The sequence below is a fragment of the Neofelis nebulosa genome, chromosome 12 (assembly GCF_028018385.1).
Source record: "Neofelis nebulosa isolate mNeoNeb1 chromosome 12, mNeoNeb1.pri, whole genome shotgun sequence".
In the NCBI taxonomy this organism is placed as follows: Eukaryota; Metazoa; Chordata; class Mammalia; order Carnivora; family Felidae; genus Neofelis; species Neofelis nebulosa.
This window is the reverse complement of record NC_080793.1, coordinates 81,629,056-81,649,859: the sequence shown is the minus strand read 5'-3', so window position 1 is coordinate 81,649,859 and position 20,804 is coordinate 81,629,056. Positions and strand designations below refer to the sequence as shown.

Here is a 20,804-nt window from a genome sequence, read left to right as displayed (position 1 = left end):
CCTCCCTTTGTCCTTCTTAACTCTATTCGACAAACCATTCCAGCAAAGAATTTAGGAAGATCTATCCACTCACATCATTTCCCTGCTCAGAACTCTTCAATGTTTTCCCACCATGCTTAGAATAAAACCCAGACTTCTCTTTGACCCACAGGAGGTTACATAACTGGCCCTATGTCCCACCCTCACCCCCAACTTTACCTTCTAGCACTCTATACCCCATTCCCTGGCTGCAGCCTACTCGTATTGTAGTCTCTCGAACACAGCACACTCCTGTTTAAGAGACTGTTCTCTCCACCTAGAATGCCATTCCCCAAACGTGACTGTCCTCCACCTAAAATTCATAGCAACTTAAATGTTGCCTTTTCCGGGAGACTTTTCCTGACCTTCCTCCCACATCATTCCCCTTGTGCCAGTTACTTTTTCCCCTGCATTTCACATTTCACACTTCAGTTTCCATCTATTGCTTTATAGGCTGCATTTCCCACTAGACGGTGACCTGCACAAGGACAGGGATGAACCCAGCACCGGGGATGCTGCATAGCACTTCATAAACAATCAACAGACACTTGTTTAATGACTTCGCTTTTAAGACTGGGAGAAATGACCCACCTACACCAGTGAGAGCAGTCAGCTCTCCAGCCCTGCCAACGCTTTCAGGATTTTTTTTTTTTTTTTTTTAATTGCGGTCTTTCGCAGATTGTGGTCTTCCTTGGCCCTGGGGTCTTTCGCAGATTACCTAATTTATCTTCCCCTAGAATATTTTCAAAGTAAGAATTAGTTAGCAAACTGCATATAACAAGAAACAGGAGCAGGGGCACCTGGGTGGCTCCAATAGTTGAGCATCTGACTTCAGCTCAGGTCACGATCTCACGGTTCAGGAGTTTGAGCCCTGCATCAGATCTTCTGTCTCTCTTTCTCTGCCCCTCCCCTACCTGCTCGTTCACAAAAATAAGTCTCAAAAACAAACAAACAAAAAAAAAAAGAAAAGCAAGCAAGCAGAGGAGCAAAAGTCGCTTGCTCAGGGCGATGCAGAGTATCAGTGTTGGAATTCAAATCTGACTCCAACTCCAGACATTTGGAAGCCCTTTGATTAACCCCGAGCTGGCTTCATGGGTGTGAGATTCATTTAGCCACACAGGGCCCCATGCTTTTTTAATACCCTGGAATTACCATCTTGAAATCTTAAGATTTCTGAACAGGGGCTTGGCATTTTGCCGGGCCCCACAAATTATGCACCCGGGCTGGATTGTACAACAGGTTTGGTTGTGAAGAACTTCCTCAATTTACTCCTAGTATTTCTGATTTATTCCTGGCATTTTCTTACACAGCAGAATTTTGGATTTCAGTAAACAGAGTGATTTACCACTGTATTCACAGCTGTAAGGCATTTAATAGTGTTGAGGAAAAGAAATTTCCAGACCCAGTCCCAGAGATAGCTATTTTTTTCTACCGTCTTCAGGCCTGTCTGCTTATCTCCTTTTTATACGGTGGTAAGTCTGAGCTCATTCTTGAATAAAATATTACCTTCCCACCTTTACTCTTTCTAATCCCATGAAACTAGACTATTTTCAAAATTCTTAGCCTAGAACCCAATCAAAGGCTTTTGGGGTAGCCCATTATTCACAAATTCACTAAAACCACCAACAACCAAACTGAACAAACAATACCTTAGAGCAATAACGCTGCCTTACACGCTCTATTATTTTTCTGAACCAGTTTTCAATCTATCCCGTACCGCGGAGTTTTCCATATGCCATTAATGAAAGTGATGTCACTTGCCTGTCCTGTAGCCTCCCGCGTCTTACTCTGATAATCCTTAAAAGCCAGGGGTCCTCTAATGAGAATACCTAGAGCAACAGCAGCACCCAAAAAGCACGCTTGAAATACACCTTCTCAAACCCTACCTCAGGTCTATTTATTTAGAAACACTGGAAGGTGGGGCCCACGGGAAGACAGGGCTCATGGGAAGACGGGGTCCACGTGTGGATGGGGCCCATGGGAGGGTGGTTTAGCAGGCCCTCCAGATGATTCCAATATTATGCTAATGCAGAGGCCCACCATCCCAGGTGAATGTTGTTAAGAGAGTCATTTCAAGTGTGAGTGAGGGTCTTTTCAAACTTTAGTTTCCTCAGCCTTGCCACAGGCATAGAACGTCCACAGGCTTAGCATGACCAGTCCAGTCGTCTGTCTTTTTCACCTCTACCCAGGCGTTCAGACAGCCAGCAGCTTTGGGAAACTTTCTGTAATGCAGTGGCTGTTTCAAATCAGTTACACATTTTGATGAACGGTTTTACTCTCAGAATTCATAGATCGGTGGTGGGTCTGTTTATCTCACTGATACATCACCACAGACCATGACAAATTTGATCTAAAACAACTTGTTCTGATGCTTCTGGCATATTTCAGCAGCCAAACTGCAACCAAATTAAGCCTAGAAGTCTTGCTTCATGAAAAATACAAAATATACACAAAACAAAAAAATATTCTCTTGTGGCTTCTTTTAAGCCTTGAGCCCCTATTGAATACATTATAACCATCAAGTTGCCCCAGGTTTTAATAATTAGCTTCTTGACTTCATTTAATATAAAGAATGTTCTGAAGCAAAATTCATAAACTCTTTTGTCAGCACCTACCATGTGCATGGCACTGTACTTCCCTGGTTAATCACGGTTTCACCCTGACTGGAGGGAAAGGATGAAAACGTGAGAAAGTACTTTGACTAACTGTGCATCTTCACTATCTTCACAACTCATTCCTCCCAAACTTTCTTTTACATTCTTCAGAGGGATAAGAGTAAATTTTTCTTTCCTAATAACTCATCTGTCAACCTTTGCTCCGTATTTCAGGAAAGTGATTGGTGAAGAGAAAAAAAAGAATAAAAGAAAAGAATTGCCCCATTTTTATTTTATTCCCTTCATTTTTTAACAGCAGAGAATATAGTGCCAAACAGCCTGATTTCAAACCCAAACTCTAGGGCATTGAGCAAATCACTTAAGATCTCTATGCCTTCATTTCCTCATCTGTAAAACGGTTGCAGTGAGGTTACTATATAAGGAAGAAATGATTCAATATATGTAAGCTTCATGGTGCAGTTTCTGGCATAGAAAGTTTAACATGTATAACCATTAACCTTCCCACATCACTGTTCTTTGCAGTTTAAGCTACAAATCCACACTGACCTTTATCCAAGAGCCTAAGCCCAAGAGCCCATGTCATCCTGCCCCCAACAAAACATCTTGCTGTCCCACTCTTGATTTTCTACAATGCTTAACAGTATCTCCTGTAAGGCCTAAAATTGTAACTTCCTGTGTCATTCTCCAGGCATTACATGTCCCCCATTTCATGGTGTACATGGAACATTGTGGACATAGGTTTGGGGTCGGATAGACCCAGGTTCAAATGTTTATCTTCTTCCCCTCTCCTCCTGGCTTACTCTGCTCCAGTGTCTTTTGTCTTCTTATGCCTCAAATACTTCTCTACTTCAGCGTACTTGTTCTCTCTGCCTGGAACATTCTTCTCCAGTTATCTCCATGGCTTTTCCCCTACTCCTTTCTGGCATCTAATAGCACCAATCAGAAAGGCTTTCCCTGTAGCTAAAATAGTGCCCCCTCTCATTGTGGACCCTCCCATCTTGCTTTGTTTTTCCTCACAGGACTTATAATCACCAGACATTTTATTATATGTTTATTGGCTTGCTTGTGTGTCTTCTGTCAGCCCTCCCTCGCATTTGAGCTCCAGGAGGGCTGGAATTTGGTAAAATGGAAATAATCCTTACCAACTCAGGTTGTGGTGAGGATTGAATGAGAATAACATGTATAAAATATAAAACCTTTATAAATATAAAAACGGTCTCACAAAATGTTGAGCATACAGCAAGTGTTCATTTGGTCTCTCCTCATGATGACAAATGGAGGGGGTCGGCACGTTTTTCTTCTCTTATGATTCCCCACAACCATCCCCTTACTTAGTGTCCCTGACACTTGAGAAGAATCAATGAAACCTGTTCAATGTTACGGCCATCATTTAGCTTTGCAGCAAAACGTCAGCACATCCTCATTAGATTTTCAATATACTTGGCTGTGAAAATATGGGCATATACTTCCTCCGTGTACACAGAGTAAGATTCACCAGGAGTGCTTGTCAAAAGGGATGTTTTAATTAAATGATTTTTCTAGTCACTCATCAACTTATTTTCTTTTACCCATTGTTACTGAACATCTCTCTCTCTGCACTTAATGCACTTCCTGCCTTAGGAAGTAGGAAATATGGAAGAGGAATCCATCTTTCTTTTACGACTGAGTACATCTTGGAGCAGTCATTGTTAAGGACACCGGTTCCCACTTGATATAACTGAAGATACTGAAGACACAGCATGTCGGCCCCACCTTATTCTGACCCCAAGACAAACCTAGGTAATCGCTCTCTCAAGTTAAACCCTCAACAGAAGCTCTTATCTATGTCTTGTCACATTTCTAACGATAAATTGCACATGCACACACACCCGCACACACAATAAGAGCCTATTTAACAAGGATTCTATGCTCATGTTTCAACTGAATTTGAAGTTTCGTAGATCTATCTAGTTTGGATGGGCATCACATAACTAAATAACCAGAGTTTAAAACTTGACGATATAAGTAAAAAATTCAACACATTAAAAACAATAAAGGAAATGGTTTTACGATTATGTCAGTACAAACATATTGCCCTATTTTCACCCAACAACAGTGACAGAAGTAGCATGAAAAACAAATCCCTGTGTTTTTTTTTCCACTCAATACTTTATTCCTAGAAGTTTATTAAGCTTGTTTGCAGAGCTGCTAACAATACTGTTTAATTGTTTTCACTATTTCTTACTGCTATTAGTCTCACTATCCATAGTGACCATTAAGCCACGCTCAAGAACAAATCACCTCTGTGAGGGCAAGGATGTCCATAAATTTGTTTATGCTCCTTTAGTGATCTTACCTCTAACTCACACATCAGCAGAGTATTGAAAAAAAATTAAAGAGTGGTTGCATCTGAATTCTATCCCTACCGCTTCCTAGCTACCCTGGTTAAAACGAACTCAGCTTGTCTGAAATTCACTTTCTTTTTCTGTGTTTCAGGCATCTGAATAAAACTTCCCTCAGAAAGGTGTCAAGGGGCACCTGGATGGTTCAGTCAGTTAAGCATCCAACTGTTGATTTCACCTCAGGTCATGATCTCAGGGTCGTGAAATTGAGCCCCAAGATAGGCTCCATGCTGAGTGTGGAGCCCGCTTGGGATCCTCTCTCTCTCTCTCTCTCTCTCTCTCTCTCTGCCTCTCGGCCCCTCCCCCCTTTCTAAATAAATAAACATTAAAATAGAAAAAGAAAGAAAGATGTCAAGAAGATTGTGTAAGAGATCATTGTAAGTGCCTGGTATTTAAAAATACCAAATTAACGCTTGCTGTCCTCTCCTTTTCATCCTCTTTCTATCAAGGGTATGAAACAGCTAAACCTAGAGCACTTTTACTATGCTATTTCACTGACTCCACACACAAGTATTAAAGTTCCATAACATGCCAGGCACTGAGCAAGATTTGGGACCACCCAGACAAGCACAATGCAATTCTTAGCCTAAAGGAGATCCTAAATGAAAGGACTAGATTATACTCTAATCACATCTAAGGTTATGTTTGATAATCATACATTTTCCCTGGGAAGAAGAAATAATACCCAGCCTTCCAAAGATTCTACAATGTGTATGATTCACAAACTATGCAGTAATACAATATCCTGTGAATTACCTCACTGCTGAGATCAATACAGGACTGTGATGGTATCACACCAGCCTACTTGTCTGTCTCCATCAGTGGACCCAAAGGCACCAATCATACAAGGCACAGTATGGTCTCTCTCTCTCTCTCTCTCTCTCTCACACACACACACACACACACACACACACACACACACACAATTGTTTCCCTCCTTCAATTGTACTTAACAGGTAATGAGATAAAAGTAGGACTTAGCCATTATTTACTGCTGGTTTCTTCTGCTGCATTCATTTTCCATAGTCTATTTATTTGGAATATGTGGTCTTCACAACAGGAATTAAGTTTTAGTTACTGTTACCAGTGCATTCTATAGTTACATCCACTACCTTGGTGCACATTTTAAACAATGAGCTCTTTTTGTAGCTGTAGCCCAAATCATTCCCACTTTGTCCTAGGCTCTGGCAATTTGAGTCATTATTATTTTATCTTTTAAAGGAAACTAATTTTGCAAATCCCTATCAAAAATGCACCAGCATTCTTCACAGAGCTAGAACAAACAATCCTAAAATTTGTATGGAACCAGAAAAGACCCCAAAGAGCCAAAGCAATCTTGAAAAAGAAAATCAAAGCAGGAAGCATCACAATCCTGGACTTCAAGCTGTATTACAAAGCTATAATCATCAAGACAATATGGTACTGGCACAAAAACAGACACTCGGATGAATGGAACAGAATAGAGAACCCAGAAATTGACACACAAACCTATCTAATCTATGCCAACTAATCTTTGACAAAGCAGGAAAGAATATCCAATGGAATAAAGACAGTCTCTTCAGCAAATGGTTCTGGGAAAACTGGACAGCGGCATGCAGAAAAATGAACTTGGACCACTTTCTTACACCAGACACAAAAATAAACTCAAAATGGATGAAAGATGTAAATGTAAGGCAGGAAGCCATCAAAATCCTCGTGGAGAAAGCAAGCAGAAACCTCTTTGACCTTGGTGACAGCAACTTCTTACTCAACAGTCTCCGGAGGCAAGGGAAACCAAAGCAAAAATGAACTACTGGGACCTCATCAAAAAAAAAATCTTCTGCATAGTGAAGGAAACAATCAACAAAACTAAAGGGCAACCCACGGAATAGGAGAAGATATTCGCAAATGATGTATCAGATAAAGGGTTAGTATCCAAAATCTACAAAGAACTTCTCAAACTCACCCCAAAAACAAATAATCCAGAGAAGAAATGGGTAAAAGACATGAATAGACACTTCTCCAAAGAAGACATCCAGATGGCTAACCGACACATGAAAAAATGCTCCACATCACTCATTATCAGGGAAATACAACTCAAAACCACAATGAGATACCACCTCACACCTGTCAAAATGGCAAACATCAACAACTCAGGCAACAACAAATGTTGGCGAGGATGCAGAGAAAGAGGATCTCTTTTGCACTGCTGGTGGGAGCGGTCTGGAAAACAGTATGGAGTTTCCTCAAACAATCAAAAATAGAACTGCCCTACAACCCAGCAGTTGCACTACTAGAAATTTATCTAAGGGATACAGGTATGCTGTTTCGAAGGGGCACATGCATCCCAATGTTTATAGCAGGACTATATCGACAATAACCAAAGTATGGAAAGAGCCCAAATGTCCATCGCCAGATGAATGAATAAAGAAGATGTATACATATATACGTATATATACCACATCTTCTTTATATGTGATATATATATACACATATATATGTATATACACATATATACACATGTGTATACGGCAGATGAAATCTTTCCATCTGCAACTACGTGGATGGAACTAGAGGGTATTATGCTAAGCAAAATTAGTCAGTCAGAGAAAGACAAATATTATATGACTTCACTCATGAGGAATTTAAGATACGAAACAGATGCACATAAGGGAAGGGTAGCAAAAATAATATAAAAACAGGGAGAGGGACAAAACATGAGACTCTTAAATATAGAGAACAAACAAAGAGTTGTTGGAGGGGTTACAGGAGGGAAGGATGGGCTAAATGGGTAAGGGGCATTAAGCAATCTACTACTGAAATCATTGCTGTAGTATATGCTAACTAACTTAGATGTAAATTTAAAAAATGAATTAATTAATTTTAAAAAATAATAAATAAAACTAATTTCATTTAGTGCTGGGGTAACTAATAATTTTAAATGCTCAAAAATTCATGTTTCTTTCCCTCATCATGACTACCAATAACTCAGAAAAAAGGAAAGAAATTTTTTTTCTTTCCAAATTCTTAAATTCCAGCTAGTTTAACATACAGTGGAAAGCAATTTTAAAGTTCATTGTTGTGTTCAAAATGTGTCTTTACATGGAGACAACTTTGTGATATAAAGTCAAAATGAATAGAAACAGTACTCTGAAATGAACACCTACTCTGGGTGAATCTGTCAGGCTCAATTCTGCTACTATCCCTCAATGATTCCTGAAAGGGCTTCTGTTTTGACAGACATTATAAAGACAACAACAAAAACATTAAATGAATAGAGTTTACACCCCAATTACCTTATACTTGATTACCTATACACGTTATAATAGCTAATAATAATAATAGCAAAAATAACACCACATAGCTATAACCATGGTAAAGCCCTGAGTCACAAATGGTAAAGGGAAATGTCTCTATCTTGAGTCAAGATCCAGATATTCTCTTCATCTTGGCCCTTCTGCCTTGCTATGGACCTAGTCTTCAGCTTTCTCTGAAGAAAAGCATGTTCCATGCTTCCCTGATACTTTTTTTGCAGACACCAGTAATCAATCACAGAATTTCTGAGCTTTCAATATCCAACCATGTGCGTAGAGTCTCCATCAGTTGTATATCTACAAATATATGTTTATTTTTCCCTATCTCTGAACATGTGCTAGAATCTCAAGCTCAAAACATTCCCCAGATGTACAAATGACTGCTATCGATACTTAACCCAAGAATACCAGCCATAAATGCTATAGTCAGGATGATTTTTCTCTCTCTCTTTCTCTCCCTCTCTTTTGACAGGGAGATAGCAGCTCCAGTCCTGAATGCTTCTCACTCCCTAATTCTCTGCTCTCCCAATTTAGAGGCTCTCAGTGCACCTTGGAAATTTCCCAGTTGCACCAGAGAATGTCTTCTGTCCTCTGTGACAAATGTTCCTGAGAAAACAACCTGCTTAGTGCTTCCCTCAAGTTTTATAGTTTAATTGTTCATTGCCTAATTTGATATTGCTCAGGCAATCACTGTCCAGTGTTCTAGAAAATTATTACCACACTATTGTTTTCAAGATATATACTATTTCTCTTCATATAACTGCCTCTTCAGTTGTATTTTCCAGTAATTTTGTTTTTCACATCAGAATTTGTTTTGTTTTATAGGGATATTATAATATATAAATGTACCAAAATAACACATTGCACACCTGAAACATATACAATGTTAAGTTCCATCCAATACATTTTAATTAAAAAAAAGGCATGATCTTAAAAAGAAAAAATCAACTTCTCATCTTATTTAACCTTAGCATTTGAAGACATTCCCTATTGCTATGTCCCCACTTGGTGCTAATTATTCATCCTCCTTTTTTTCTATACACAGTAATTTATAATAATTATCTATAGTTATAATGATTGTCTATTAAGTAAAGGAGACAAGCACTTACATGAAAAAACCAGATGTCTTCAAATAATACTAAAAAAAAAAAAAAACAGTAAGAGCCCTATTTAAAAATTGTAGTTGTAATTCAAACTTTTAAGTTAAGGTTACTTTCATTCATTAAGATGAAAAAACTCAATAAAACATTTACAAATTAGTAAAAATTGCTGTTTGGCACATCTATATAGAAAATATTAAATAAGAATACACTGGGGCACTTGGGTGGCTCACTGAGTTAAGCATTCAACTCTTGATTTCAGCCCAGGTAATGATCCCAAGGTTATCGGATAGAGTCTACATCAGGCTCCACACTGTCAGCATGGATTCTCTCTTTGGGAAGATATATATATCTTCCCAAATTATATATTGGGAAGATATATATATTTCTCAAATTATTTTACCTGGAAATCTTCAATACAGTGAATCAGAGACTGAAAATTCCATCATGTGTTTATGGGTCCAATCAATTGATTTTCTCACTCTGATTGGTCTTACCAAGCTTTTTAGTAGGATAATAATAAAATTAAGGCAATTTTAATATACTTATAATATGAATAATTGTTATATCATTTACTTATAATTGCCAACTATATACTTAATATGCTTCTATCATGTTAGGCACCAAATTATAATTTCATCCCTCCCACCATCATAAGACTTCCAGAAGTTTTACTCACATTTCTTTCTCCTGTAGCATTGGAGGTTTTATACAGAGTGGGTGCTTATTCAAATGTATGTCAAAACACATCATTCACATTCCCACATCTACTGAATATCCACTGGTGGGAAAGATAATTTCCACATCTACAGTCATCACTATGAACTCAATACTCAGAAAACATCCTGCAAACCAAAACTTACAATCTTTTGCCTGGATTATTGATACATGGAGTTGTTATACTATTCTCTCTCCTGTTGTATATGGTTGAAATCTCCTTAGTAAAAGCATTAAAAAAAAAAACATTCTTTCCCAAAGGTCTTGAGGTTCATGAAGAGAATAATTCTGTAACCATAAAACCCAATAATATAGAACCCAATGATAAAAATAATAAAAGCAAAGAGTGTCTTAAATTTCAATACGATAGTAATTTCGTATTTTAATCTCTAAAATGTCAATAAATTCACCTTCAGTAAAAATGTAGAGTAACAGACATTTCAAGGACCAGGACGACTATGGAAAACAATCATCTTGGAGAAATCAGGCAGATTTTATTTTCTAAAGTACTTTCAAAACCATAAGCCCAATACAAACAATCATAAGCCTTATATTACATCTTGGCTATACTAACAACATTCTAATCCTAAAAGAGTTGAAGATGACAAACAACTCTTCCCCATCAAACAAAGGCAACTTTTGCTTTTTGAATTTGTTATAACACCTATACTTAATACCAATGGTTAGGTACTGTTTCCATTTAGCAAGTATCTCTTGCCAGACAATGTACTAGCTACACAATACATTTAACTTTTACAGTTCATCCCGGAGACAGGTATTACCATTCTCATTTTATAGAAGGCACTGAGACCCACAGTAAGTTGCAAAATCAGTTAATGACCTGACTTGGACTTAAAATCAAGTCTGTCTGATTTGAATGCCAATATAATCTTAAAGGGGAAGGCCAGCACCACTACCCTTCAGCCCCTTGCAAATTTGGACTCTGTTCAGAGGTTAGGATCTGGACAAGCTTGACCTTTCTCTGGTGCAAAACAACTCCAGAGGCACCCCTGGTTCTTATGTCTTCCAAAATGTGAGGTCAGTTCCTGAGTTTATATCTTGTCAAAAATATTTGCAAGAAGCAGAGACAAGGACAAAGATATTAACTGAATATTGTCTGTAATCACACACAAAAAAAAATACCACACCTAAATTTTTGATAGTAGGAAAATGAATAAATTACTTGTACAAACATATACTAAAATAATACTTGGGGAACCTGGGTGGCTTAGTCAGTTGAGCGTCCGACTTCAGCTCAGGTCATGATCTCACGGTTTGGGGGTTCGAGCCCCGTGTCAGGCTCTGTGCTGACAGCTTAGAGCCTGGAGCCTGCTTTGGATTCTGTGTCTCCTCCTCTCCCTGCCCCTCCCATGCTCATGCTTTGTCTCTCTCTGTCTCTCAATAATAAATAAAAGTTAAGAAAAAAAAGTAAAATAATATTCAACATTTATATATAACCGTATATCTCCAAAAATACAATGTTGAATGTTGTAAAAGAATATGACTTACAATTCATGTAAAATTTTTCAAACACATAACTATACTATTTATACATTTTCATGAATACATAAATATATACTGGAGGTAATTTTAAAAAGCCATATGAGAAGAATGAACCTCAAGTTCAGAATATTTCTGATCTTTGGGAAAGGAATCAAGAAAATGGTAGGAGGATATTTTAACTTGGCCTATAACCTTTTACTTCTTTTAAAAAGATATGAAGAAAATATGCCAAATTGTTAACCTTAATATGTGTTATGGATATGTAGATTCTTTTCCTAATATTTTCTATTATTTTTCATTTTTTCTATTTTCAGACAATTTAAATTTTAAATAAAAATAAATACTTCATACAAAAAGAAGAAGAGGACTTGAGTGAATATTACATTCAGTGGAAAAAGAAGAAGGAATTCTCCTGATAGAATTCAGAAGAAAAGACATAAAAATATAATTCATCTAAGGCCACACAGCTAACAACTAACAGAGCCAAGATTCCAATCTAGACCTGGTTGATTCCAAAGCCACCAGATTGTTCACAAAATCAATTGGATTTTCCATACAACTCCCAAAGTAGAGATGACCTACTTCAAACTGAGCCTCATAGAAACACTTATCCTGTAGAGCCCTCCCTCCTAACCTCACTGTTGTAAAGTTCTTTCCCAAGGAAGTCCTAGGAAAATCAACCTCAGGGAGGACAAAAACCTAGCTGGTTATTACCATGAATGTGTTCCCTTTTGTGTGACAGTTTTGTGGTTGAAGTTCTGGTATTCTAGAGAGGTATTTTTCATGAATGTGCAATTTCATGACATTGAATGCATGGATTAGCAGTTTGATGTGTCAGCTCTGAACACTATATTCAGGAGAACTAAAGTAGTGATTCCCACCTTTCTGAAAACTGTCTGAGAACTTTCTTACAATCCTTGTGGTATTTAGAGAGGCCAAAGTGAGATACAAAGTTACATTTCAGCAATCTCTGAATTACCAATAAAAGTTTTCATAAAAATACATACTTTTTGTGTAACTTGTGAATTAATTTACCAACACTATAGACTGAATGTATACTAAGTAAAACCTGCAAAATAATTAACAACCAGGTCCAATTTCAACCAAGCAAGTTCATAAGACAAAGAGAGGGCAGAGCCAGGACTGAAAACAAGCAAAAAGTAGGTCTTCAACTCTCCCATTAAAAGAAATCCTATCTCTTCCAAGGCTATGGACCAGTTTCAGTGCTATTCTCTCCTCCTCCTTTTATAGGTTCTTCTTCAGCAAATAAACACGTTGAAATCTGTCTCATCTTGCAAATCAATCAATCAATTAATCAATAGAAAAAGGAAAGAAAAATTCTTCTGCCTCTATTTCTCTTTGCTCTCCTAGTCAAGAACTTAAAGTCTACCTCATATTAATTAGAAAATACTGTTTATTAATGCATTTACTAATTGGTCAATAAATTCATTGAACAAATATTTGAGGGCTTGCTAGACACCAGGTACTGTTCAAGGCAACTGGATAAATCAATGAAGAAAACAAAAAGCTCTACCCTTGTGGGGCTTACATTCTCCCTGAAGTCAGGCAACAGATAATAAATTACATGATGTGCTTAGAGAGTGCCTGGCATGTACGAAGTACTCTACAGTGTTATTTGTCTTTGTTGTTATTATTTCTTTGTCTCATCGGCCTTGGCTTCTATTCACTGCATTCAGGCATCCACCCTCATGAGTCAGTTAAAATGACTGAGAAAGATATTATTGCCCTTTTTCCAAACTACCAAATCCACACAACTCTTTTTCTTCCTCGTCTTCTAAGTATCAGGCATCAAATGCAGGAAGCTTCTGATTTAAATTTTGCATCACCATTCCTCAACAGGCATTCACTACTTTAATCTTTACTCCATCATATTCTGACCATAAAGCTAGACTTTGTATATCTCTGGTTGCTTTCCGGATCCCTATCTTGTATGAAACCATCAGTTCTATTTGGAAAGTTGTTCAGTACCCACCACAGTGCCTAATAATTCCTAGGTGCTCAGTGATTGTTAGATGCATAAAAGTTTGTCTAAATGCTGTTCTCTATAATCCTTTCATTTTTGTTCCACCAGTCATCTCTGGGCTTTGCAAATGAAAGAAACAAAGAAATAGGGGCTCTTGGGTGACTCAGTCGGTTAACCTTCCGACTTTGGCTCAGGTCATGATCTCACCATTCATGGTTTCAACCCCACATCAGGCTCTCTGCTGTCAGCATGGAGAATGCTTCAGGTCCTCCGTCCCCCTCTCCTGCCCCTCCTCTACCTGTGCTCTCTGCTTCTCTCAATTAATAAACATTAAAAAAAAGAAACAAAAAAATAAAGCCAATGCAAAGACCATCACAGCTGGTCAAGAACAAATGAATATAACGGTTTGCTACTATTTATAAATGATTTTTAATGATTCAATTGTTTTTCAAGATCCCAATAAATAATGGCAGGAGGACATTCTCATATATTTTGGGATAACTGAAAACACATTGAGAAGCATCACCATACAAGGATATTTTTCTCCTCAAAACCTAAAATATTTGAATTACTCACTTGCCACCTACTATATCTGTGATCCTCAAGTTAAAGGTGAAATTAAGTTAATTTCACTATTCACTATGATCAATGAGAAAAAGCTTGTTAGTTGCTGTATTAATCACTAGAAAAGAGATAACATTTCAGAAATACTTAAACAAAATAAACCATTATCAGAAAATGACTTTTTTCCCCATCAAAAATTCACAATAACAAGAAAATACATCTGTACTGTTGAGTGATACATTGTCCTTTTTCTTTCATTTTTTTTAACACAGTGAGTAAAAAGCAGTAGACAAAAATCAACCTGTCAAGAAATGGTTTACTCAGTAATGGACTAGCCCTGCAGGGGATTCGTCTGCTTGCACCAGCAGAGCCCTCTGTGTAACAAGAACGAACCATTAAGGGTTTAATGACACTGCAATAGCATATTACAACACCAAAAAAAGAAATGAGGGTTCTTTTCACCAACTTGCTGCTCTTTCTAGCACAGCCACCACAAGATCCACCACCTACACAATCCTCCAATGGGCAGCTGGTTGGGAGAGGGGTTTTCCTGACTTTTGCCCTGCCTTCAACTCCGCTTTTCCTTATTGACTATAAGATCTTGAAGAACGCAGCTTTGGTCAGAAATAACCAGAAATCATCTACTATGCCCAAAAGGGACAAGTCAGTTTCAGAAAGGGAACCAGATTTGTTCATGGAATCCTCCCTGCACACATAGCCTCTCAAACAGCTGGGGGGAAGACTGAATTTGGCCACCAACTGCAGTGGATTTGTCTACTTGGTGGAGCTGCTGTTTCTTTACTCTCTTGGTTGCCCACTTGTCTGCACAAGGCGTGATGTTCTGTGGTTGGCACCTGCTGATAAGGGTAATTATAGCATTAGTAGAAGAAAGCATGCCATCTAAGGTTGAAAAACAACTCTAATTACAATTCTATCATTTTACTCCCTCAAAACTGTTTCTTTTCTTTTCTTTTTTTTTTTTCCTTCCTCCAAGCTTACTTAGAGATTAAATTAAATCTGCATCTATTTGAAAACAAGCCTTGAAATAGTTGCGGGACAAGAGGAGGAAATCACCTTTCAAAATTAAAACTATTACATGCTGAGTTGAACATGCGATATTTCTAACACCACACGGCACTTGCTGAATCACCTTTCAATAGGTTTCCATCTATTTTTGTATGCATAGAATTAAAACAAGTAATATGAATAATAAGACCAATACTTCAAGGAGAAATATGAAATCCAGAAAGTATAGGATAGAGGCAAGGAAGTTTTAAGTTACTTGTATGCCTACTGACCAATTTAATAGTGGCATTATATAAAATATTAATATCCAGAAACAAGTTGATATGTAAAATGCAAATATATAACTTTTATATTGCTAGAGCTATAAAACTGATATAAAATTATTTTATGTTTACCAAAAACCCCATTGTTTTTATATTTAAAAAAATAATCTATGACTCACTATCAGAGAGGAACAAATTCCAAGGAATGAATATGATTAAATTCTACTTTATTCCATCAGAATTTTACGATTTGGGGTATAATTTGATATTGATTGTAGATTACTGGATTCTAACTGTGCATTATCAACCAAAAGCTTAAAAATAAAGGGAAAGTAGAGTGTTCCTTGAATTAGAAAAATGAACAAAACATCTTTCCAAATCAGCAAGGATTGATTTGTTAGACACATCCACTATTGTGGGCCAGAACTTGGAAACATGGCCTTTAAATACCACTATGAGGACCCAGAACAGCTGCCACTTCCTCTCGCTCTTGCACAGAGTAGTGATGCTTCTGCCTGTGCTGGAATAGAAGCAGGCTCCAGAAAGCTGTGGCAAGGACGGCACCCGCTGTCCTACTGTGGGCCTGCCCTAGTCCGCAAAGACCATCAGGAGACCGTTTTCTGAGTACTGAAGAGATTGCCAGAAAGGTGACTTTTTTATTTCTAATATTGGTATCAAAATCATGGGGCCAGTCCAATCTCTAAGAAAACCCCAACATACTTAGTGATAAGTAGATAGGAAATCTAATTACCAAGGTTGATTCAAACACACCTCCCCTACACTTCACACACAAAAACCTCATGACTCAGATGGAGAATAAAAGTATTTCGGGATCATCAAGAATACAGCAGCCCTCTCCTTGCTGAAGAAAATCTCCCCCATTATCTATGATGTATGCATGCTTTGTTGTTAGTGAAAATGAGATATAATGTAATCATTCCCACTGGGAACAGAGTCATGGATTGTCACTGTTCCCTGGGAATAACTTAACTGGAAGTGATTTTAAGACTCTAACTAAAGCAGAAAAGAGAGGAACAAAGGCCACATTAATAAAACAACTACATAATCATTTTACATTCTCAAAAGAAGAAGAAAGAAGGAGCTAAGAATGCTCCCGTGTTCTATTATTGACTACATTTTTCCACATTTATCTATTTTGTCTTCAAAGAAAGGGGGAAAAAAACTTTTTATGATTTTTATCAGGATGAATGCCACAATATTTCTGAGTATAACACAAAATGAATAAGATCCAAAGTTACATCACAGTATATTGTATTTATTCACAAGAATAAATAAAAAGCATTAATCATATTAACTGCTTTAATCACTTCCTTTAACCCCTATAGTTTAAGCTATTTTTTTTACATGGCATACAATGAAAGTTGAAAATACCACTAGCTCACCTTAAGAGGGAGAAAAAAAATCTTACCTTGAATATTAAAAACTTTTATAAGCATGGCTGCTTTAAGCATTCTTATTTCCTCCCTCTTGTTTGCATAAGTTGGGTGTATCACTTACAAATGAAGTAGAAAGTCTTTATTAACAATGAGTGGAATCAAATATTGATTAAAAACCACCATCCCAACTCTAAAATTTACAAAACCTCATCATCTTTTTTTAAAAAAATTCTGATAGTTCAAATCATGTCCAGAAGCACTTATTAGGTTTTTAGAACAAAATCAATATCAACTTGCCACACAGGGTGAGAGTATGCACAGGCTTTTGCCATAACTGGTCTTTAACTGAATTACTGATGCTTCAATTAACAAGTACTACAGAAAAATATAGCACCATCATTGCCCTTGGTAAACAGGAGGACACAGTTACTTTTCCAGATGTCTTCTGTTGTCATGGTATCCTATTACGTCCTCTCTCTCTCTCTCTCATATTTTTATTCTAAGTAACAGACCTGTAAGTTATTTAAGCTAGCCTATAGTTATGTGAAGGTGTTATATGCTCCTGATATAGCCTCTATACACACCTGTTGAACAGAATCAAAGAAGCAGTATAAAAAGTTATTTTGAATAATACTTTCTATTAAAGGGGGATGAAATTCTCCACATAATGGATGGAAACCAGAAGCCATCAGTTTTACATTTTCTACATAATTTATTTCAGAAAAACCTACCTTCAGAATAATATTCTCCTTTTTAAAATATTAAAATCTTAAAATTTAAATTTAAATTCTACTTTTATTTAAAAATAACACTTCAATGCCTGAAACAAAATTAATTGTATTTTAAGTGTACTCTATTCATCTTATATTTTAAAAAAAACTTATGTACAACACTAAATATCAGAAAAATACTTCAAATGTAATGACATTTTCTCTTAGTTTTTGTGAAGAAGCAAACAAAATAAACACACCGATAATTTTACATGTTTATATTTCATTCTGTTAAAGTCATGTTTTAAAAATCTTGGTTTTTAGAGATTAATTTTTATCCTTTAGTGATGATCTTTCAAAAACAGAAGAAGGTAACATTTTTCATGCTATGAGATTCAATGTTTACGTACTCCTCTTTTTTTTTTTAATGAATTCAGTTTCTCTTCTATACAGTACAATATCTGCTGTCAACTCCTCTGGATATAAAACATAGGTACACACACACACACACACACACACACAGACGCTGATGTTCTTAATGATTTTTCTTAAGTTGAAGTGGTGTACCCTTGTTCCATAGGAGCAACAGGAGAGCTCTGCACTCTCTTCTGGAACAGAGTTCTCTCCCTCTAGACTAAAGAAAAACATAGTATTTAAATACTAAAAATGCATAGGCAGCTAAAGTTTTTATCAACTGTACTTCTCTACACAAATACGATGCCTATATTAATTTCACTCGAGTGCTTTTATTGCACTAATTAGACACTGAAGAGGAGCTGACGCATGGGAAAACTGTTTTCTGAACACTGTATATGTTAACAGTAGGATTATAAGCACCTGGGATATTCCTGCTATTCTCCGCATGCAAATAACATTCTGCAAACAATTAAACGCACCCATTAACATGGTGGGGGTGTGGGATGAAAAAGAGCAAGTGTTAAGAGAGTAAAAAATGACATGCCCTTCCTATTCCGCCCTCATTCAGCGGGTGCCGAGTATCTTCGAACATGCTGCACAGACAGACCCTGGGGACTACAGGAGTCACAACAACACAGTCGGCAAATATCTCGCACGCTCTGTTAATTGCAAAACTCTAATGATCTGACAGTGAGCCCCTCGCCTCTCGAACATTTTCCCCATTTTTGCAAAGACACTACAGACGTCAGGAGACCTTCCCCTGGCTGAAGAAAGGGAATTCGTTGCTTCTTGCCCCTCCTCACAGCCCCCAACACTTTCATTAGTAGCGGCTCCACAAGTTCCTAGGCTCGAGCTCCTAAGGAGGCAAGTTCAGCACCATGGAAAGGGCTCGAGTCACGCGCGGAGGTTGGAGGAGACCTAGGGGCTCTCCCGGGGCCACTCACCGGCGTCTGCTGCGACGGGAGTCCCGAGCGCTTGGTGGATCCCTGCTTGGAACTTAACCTTTTCCACGACTCAGCAAACCTGCCTCGACTGGCGCTCCGGCTGCGCCTGCGGCTCTCCGCGCTGTCATCGCGGTCCGAGCAGCCCCGCTCCATCTCCGCCGCATCCCTCCACTTCTTCCCCATGCTAAGTTCGCCTCGCTGCGCCGGGCAACACCCCGGCGCAGAGCTCTCGCTTCCTCCTCCCGCCGCCGGGTCTCTCTCCAGCCTGCGCGCAGCACTGTGTTGGCGCCGCCTTTGCCTCCGCCGGCTCCTGCCAGAACCCTGCGCTCGGTTACCGCCGCCGCCACCAGGCTGCGCTTGCGCCCGCGATTGGCTGAACTGTCGCCTGGGGTTGCGAGCGCCACCTGCGCCCGAGGCAGCTTCCTTTTGCGCCCCCAAATTGCTCTCCACCCGCAGGCGCCGCCTTCTCTGGGGGACACACGGCCCACGCCTGGGGCTATTGATGCGCCGCTAGGTAGCTACCTCCAGTCACCCCACCCCGCCCAGTCCAGTCCCCCAGGACCGGGAACCAACCACACCCCATTCCAAGCTGCAGGTGCAAGCCTAAATTACCCATACCAGGAGATTCCAGCAGACTTGGAGAAAGACAAGAAGCATGCAACTTTGTCTTCTTCCTTTTCTCTTTCTTCCCTTTCCCCTCTTTGCAGCACCAACTGTCTCCTAAGTATTCTTGGGGGAGCTTCATCTCCTTGTCAGACTCCACACTAATTCCTTCTCACACTTGCTGGGATTGGCCCACTGTTTCTCAAACTTGGCTGCACACTGGAATTACTTTTTTTTTAAGCTGATATTCTTCAGGGTCTAATTTAATTGGCCTGGCTGTGGCCTGGGAATCAGGATAGTTAAAATCTCCCCAGCTGATTCTAAACACAATTAAGCATCTTCAACAACTTATATGTACTATGAGGACAGGGCCAAGGATAGTGTTTGGAAGGGAAGAGAGGGTTGATACTTCTTAAACCAATGGATTTTTCTCTCCCGGGTAGGAGCAGGGTATTCAGTTTACCCTCTCACTCTCAAGGCAAGGGTGATACAGCAGTTAACGCCATGAGGATGATATGTGAGCTTCTGTGTGTTGAATATTCTCTGACACCACCACCCCGTCCTCGGTTCACCTCTCGGTCTTCTGCTCATTAGAAGGAAATCCAGCAGTCTCTCATCAGTTTTGTGTCAGTTATTTCACCAGACTGAGCTATCCTGTGTTCAGGAATTTCCTTGATCAGATGAGAGAGCCACTGACGGTGTCACAAATTTACAAAGGCTAAAACAATGATCTTGCTCCTTATTAAAGGGGAAAAGGCCTAAAATCCCTCCTGGTTGAAAAGAGCTGTCTGGTTGTTTATCTGTTGCAATGGCAACAGGTGTGTTTTCATTTCTTTCTGAAATGGAGCTTTCTCTCTCCAACCTGAATAAGGCCAGGCCCTTTCAGGAGGAAAAGGTGAAAAGGGATTAAGAGGGAAGGGGAAAGGGTGAGAAGTACTACAGGAAAATCTGTGTTGTGGTGCCAGTTATGAACATCGTAATGTGAGTTGTCAGTGGCCAGTCTGATGAAGCAGAGGTTTCAGAATTGACTTGTTTTCACGAATGGAATATTGAGCTCTAAAATCCCACAGCTGCATACCTGTGTATACGGCTACATTAATATTAATCCTGTCATTTTAAGCAAAGGGACTCACAGAGCACACTTCCTACCTTTTTAAGCAATCCTCTGTGTCCAGAAATCACACACCCACATTAAACAAAATGAAGCTCGAAACAGTGTTTACCACACACAATGCCATTTAATGAGAAAACCACAGGCTCCATTTTGCA

At 38.6% G+C, this 20,804-nt stretch overlaps 1 protein-coding gene across 5 annotated transcripts in view; it reads right to left on the bottom strand.

Annotated features, from left to right (window-relative positions):
- Positions 1-19,190, bottom strand: part of TRPM3 (transient receptor potential cation channel subfamily M member 3) — a 796,659-nt gene extending 777,469 nt beyond the window's left edge. For 2 of the 5 annotated variants that reach the window (XM_058695709.1, XM_058695711.1), the window contains exon 1: positions 18,933-19,190. In XM_058695709.1, coding sequence (XP_058551692.1) covers positions 18,933-19,115 — 183 coding nt within the window. In that variant the 5' untranslated portion in view covers positions 19,116-19,190. The remainder of the gene's footprint in view (positions 1-18,932) is intronic. The other 3 variants (XM_058695713.1, XM_058695715.1, XM_058695718.1) reach the window with 2 other exon arrangements.
- Between the last annotated feature and the right edge of the window lie 1,614 nt (positions 19,191-20,804).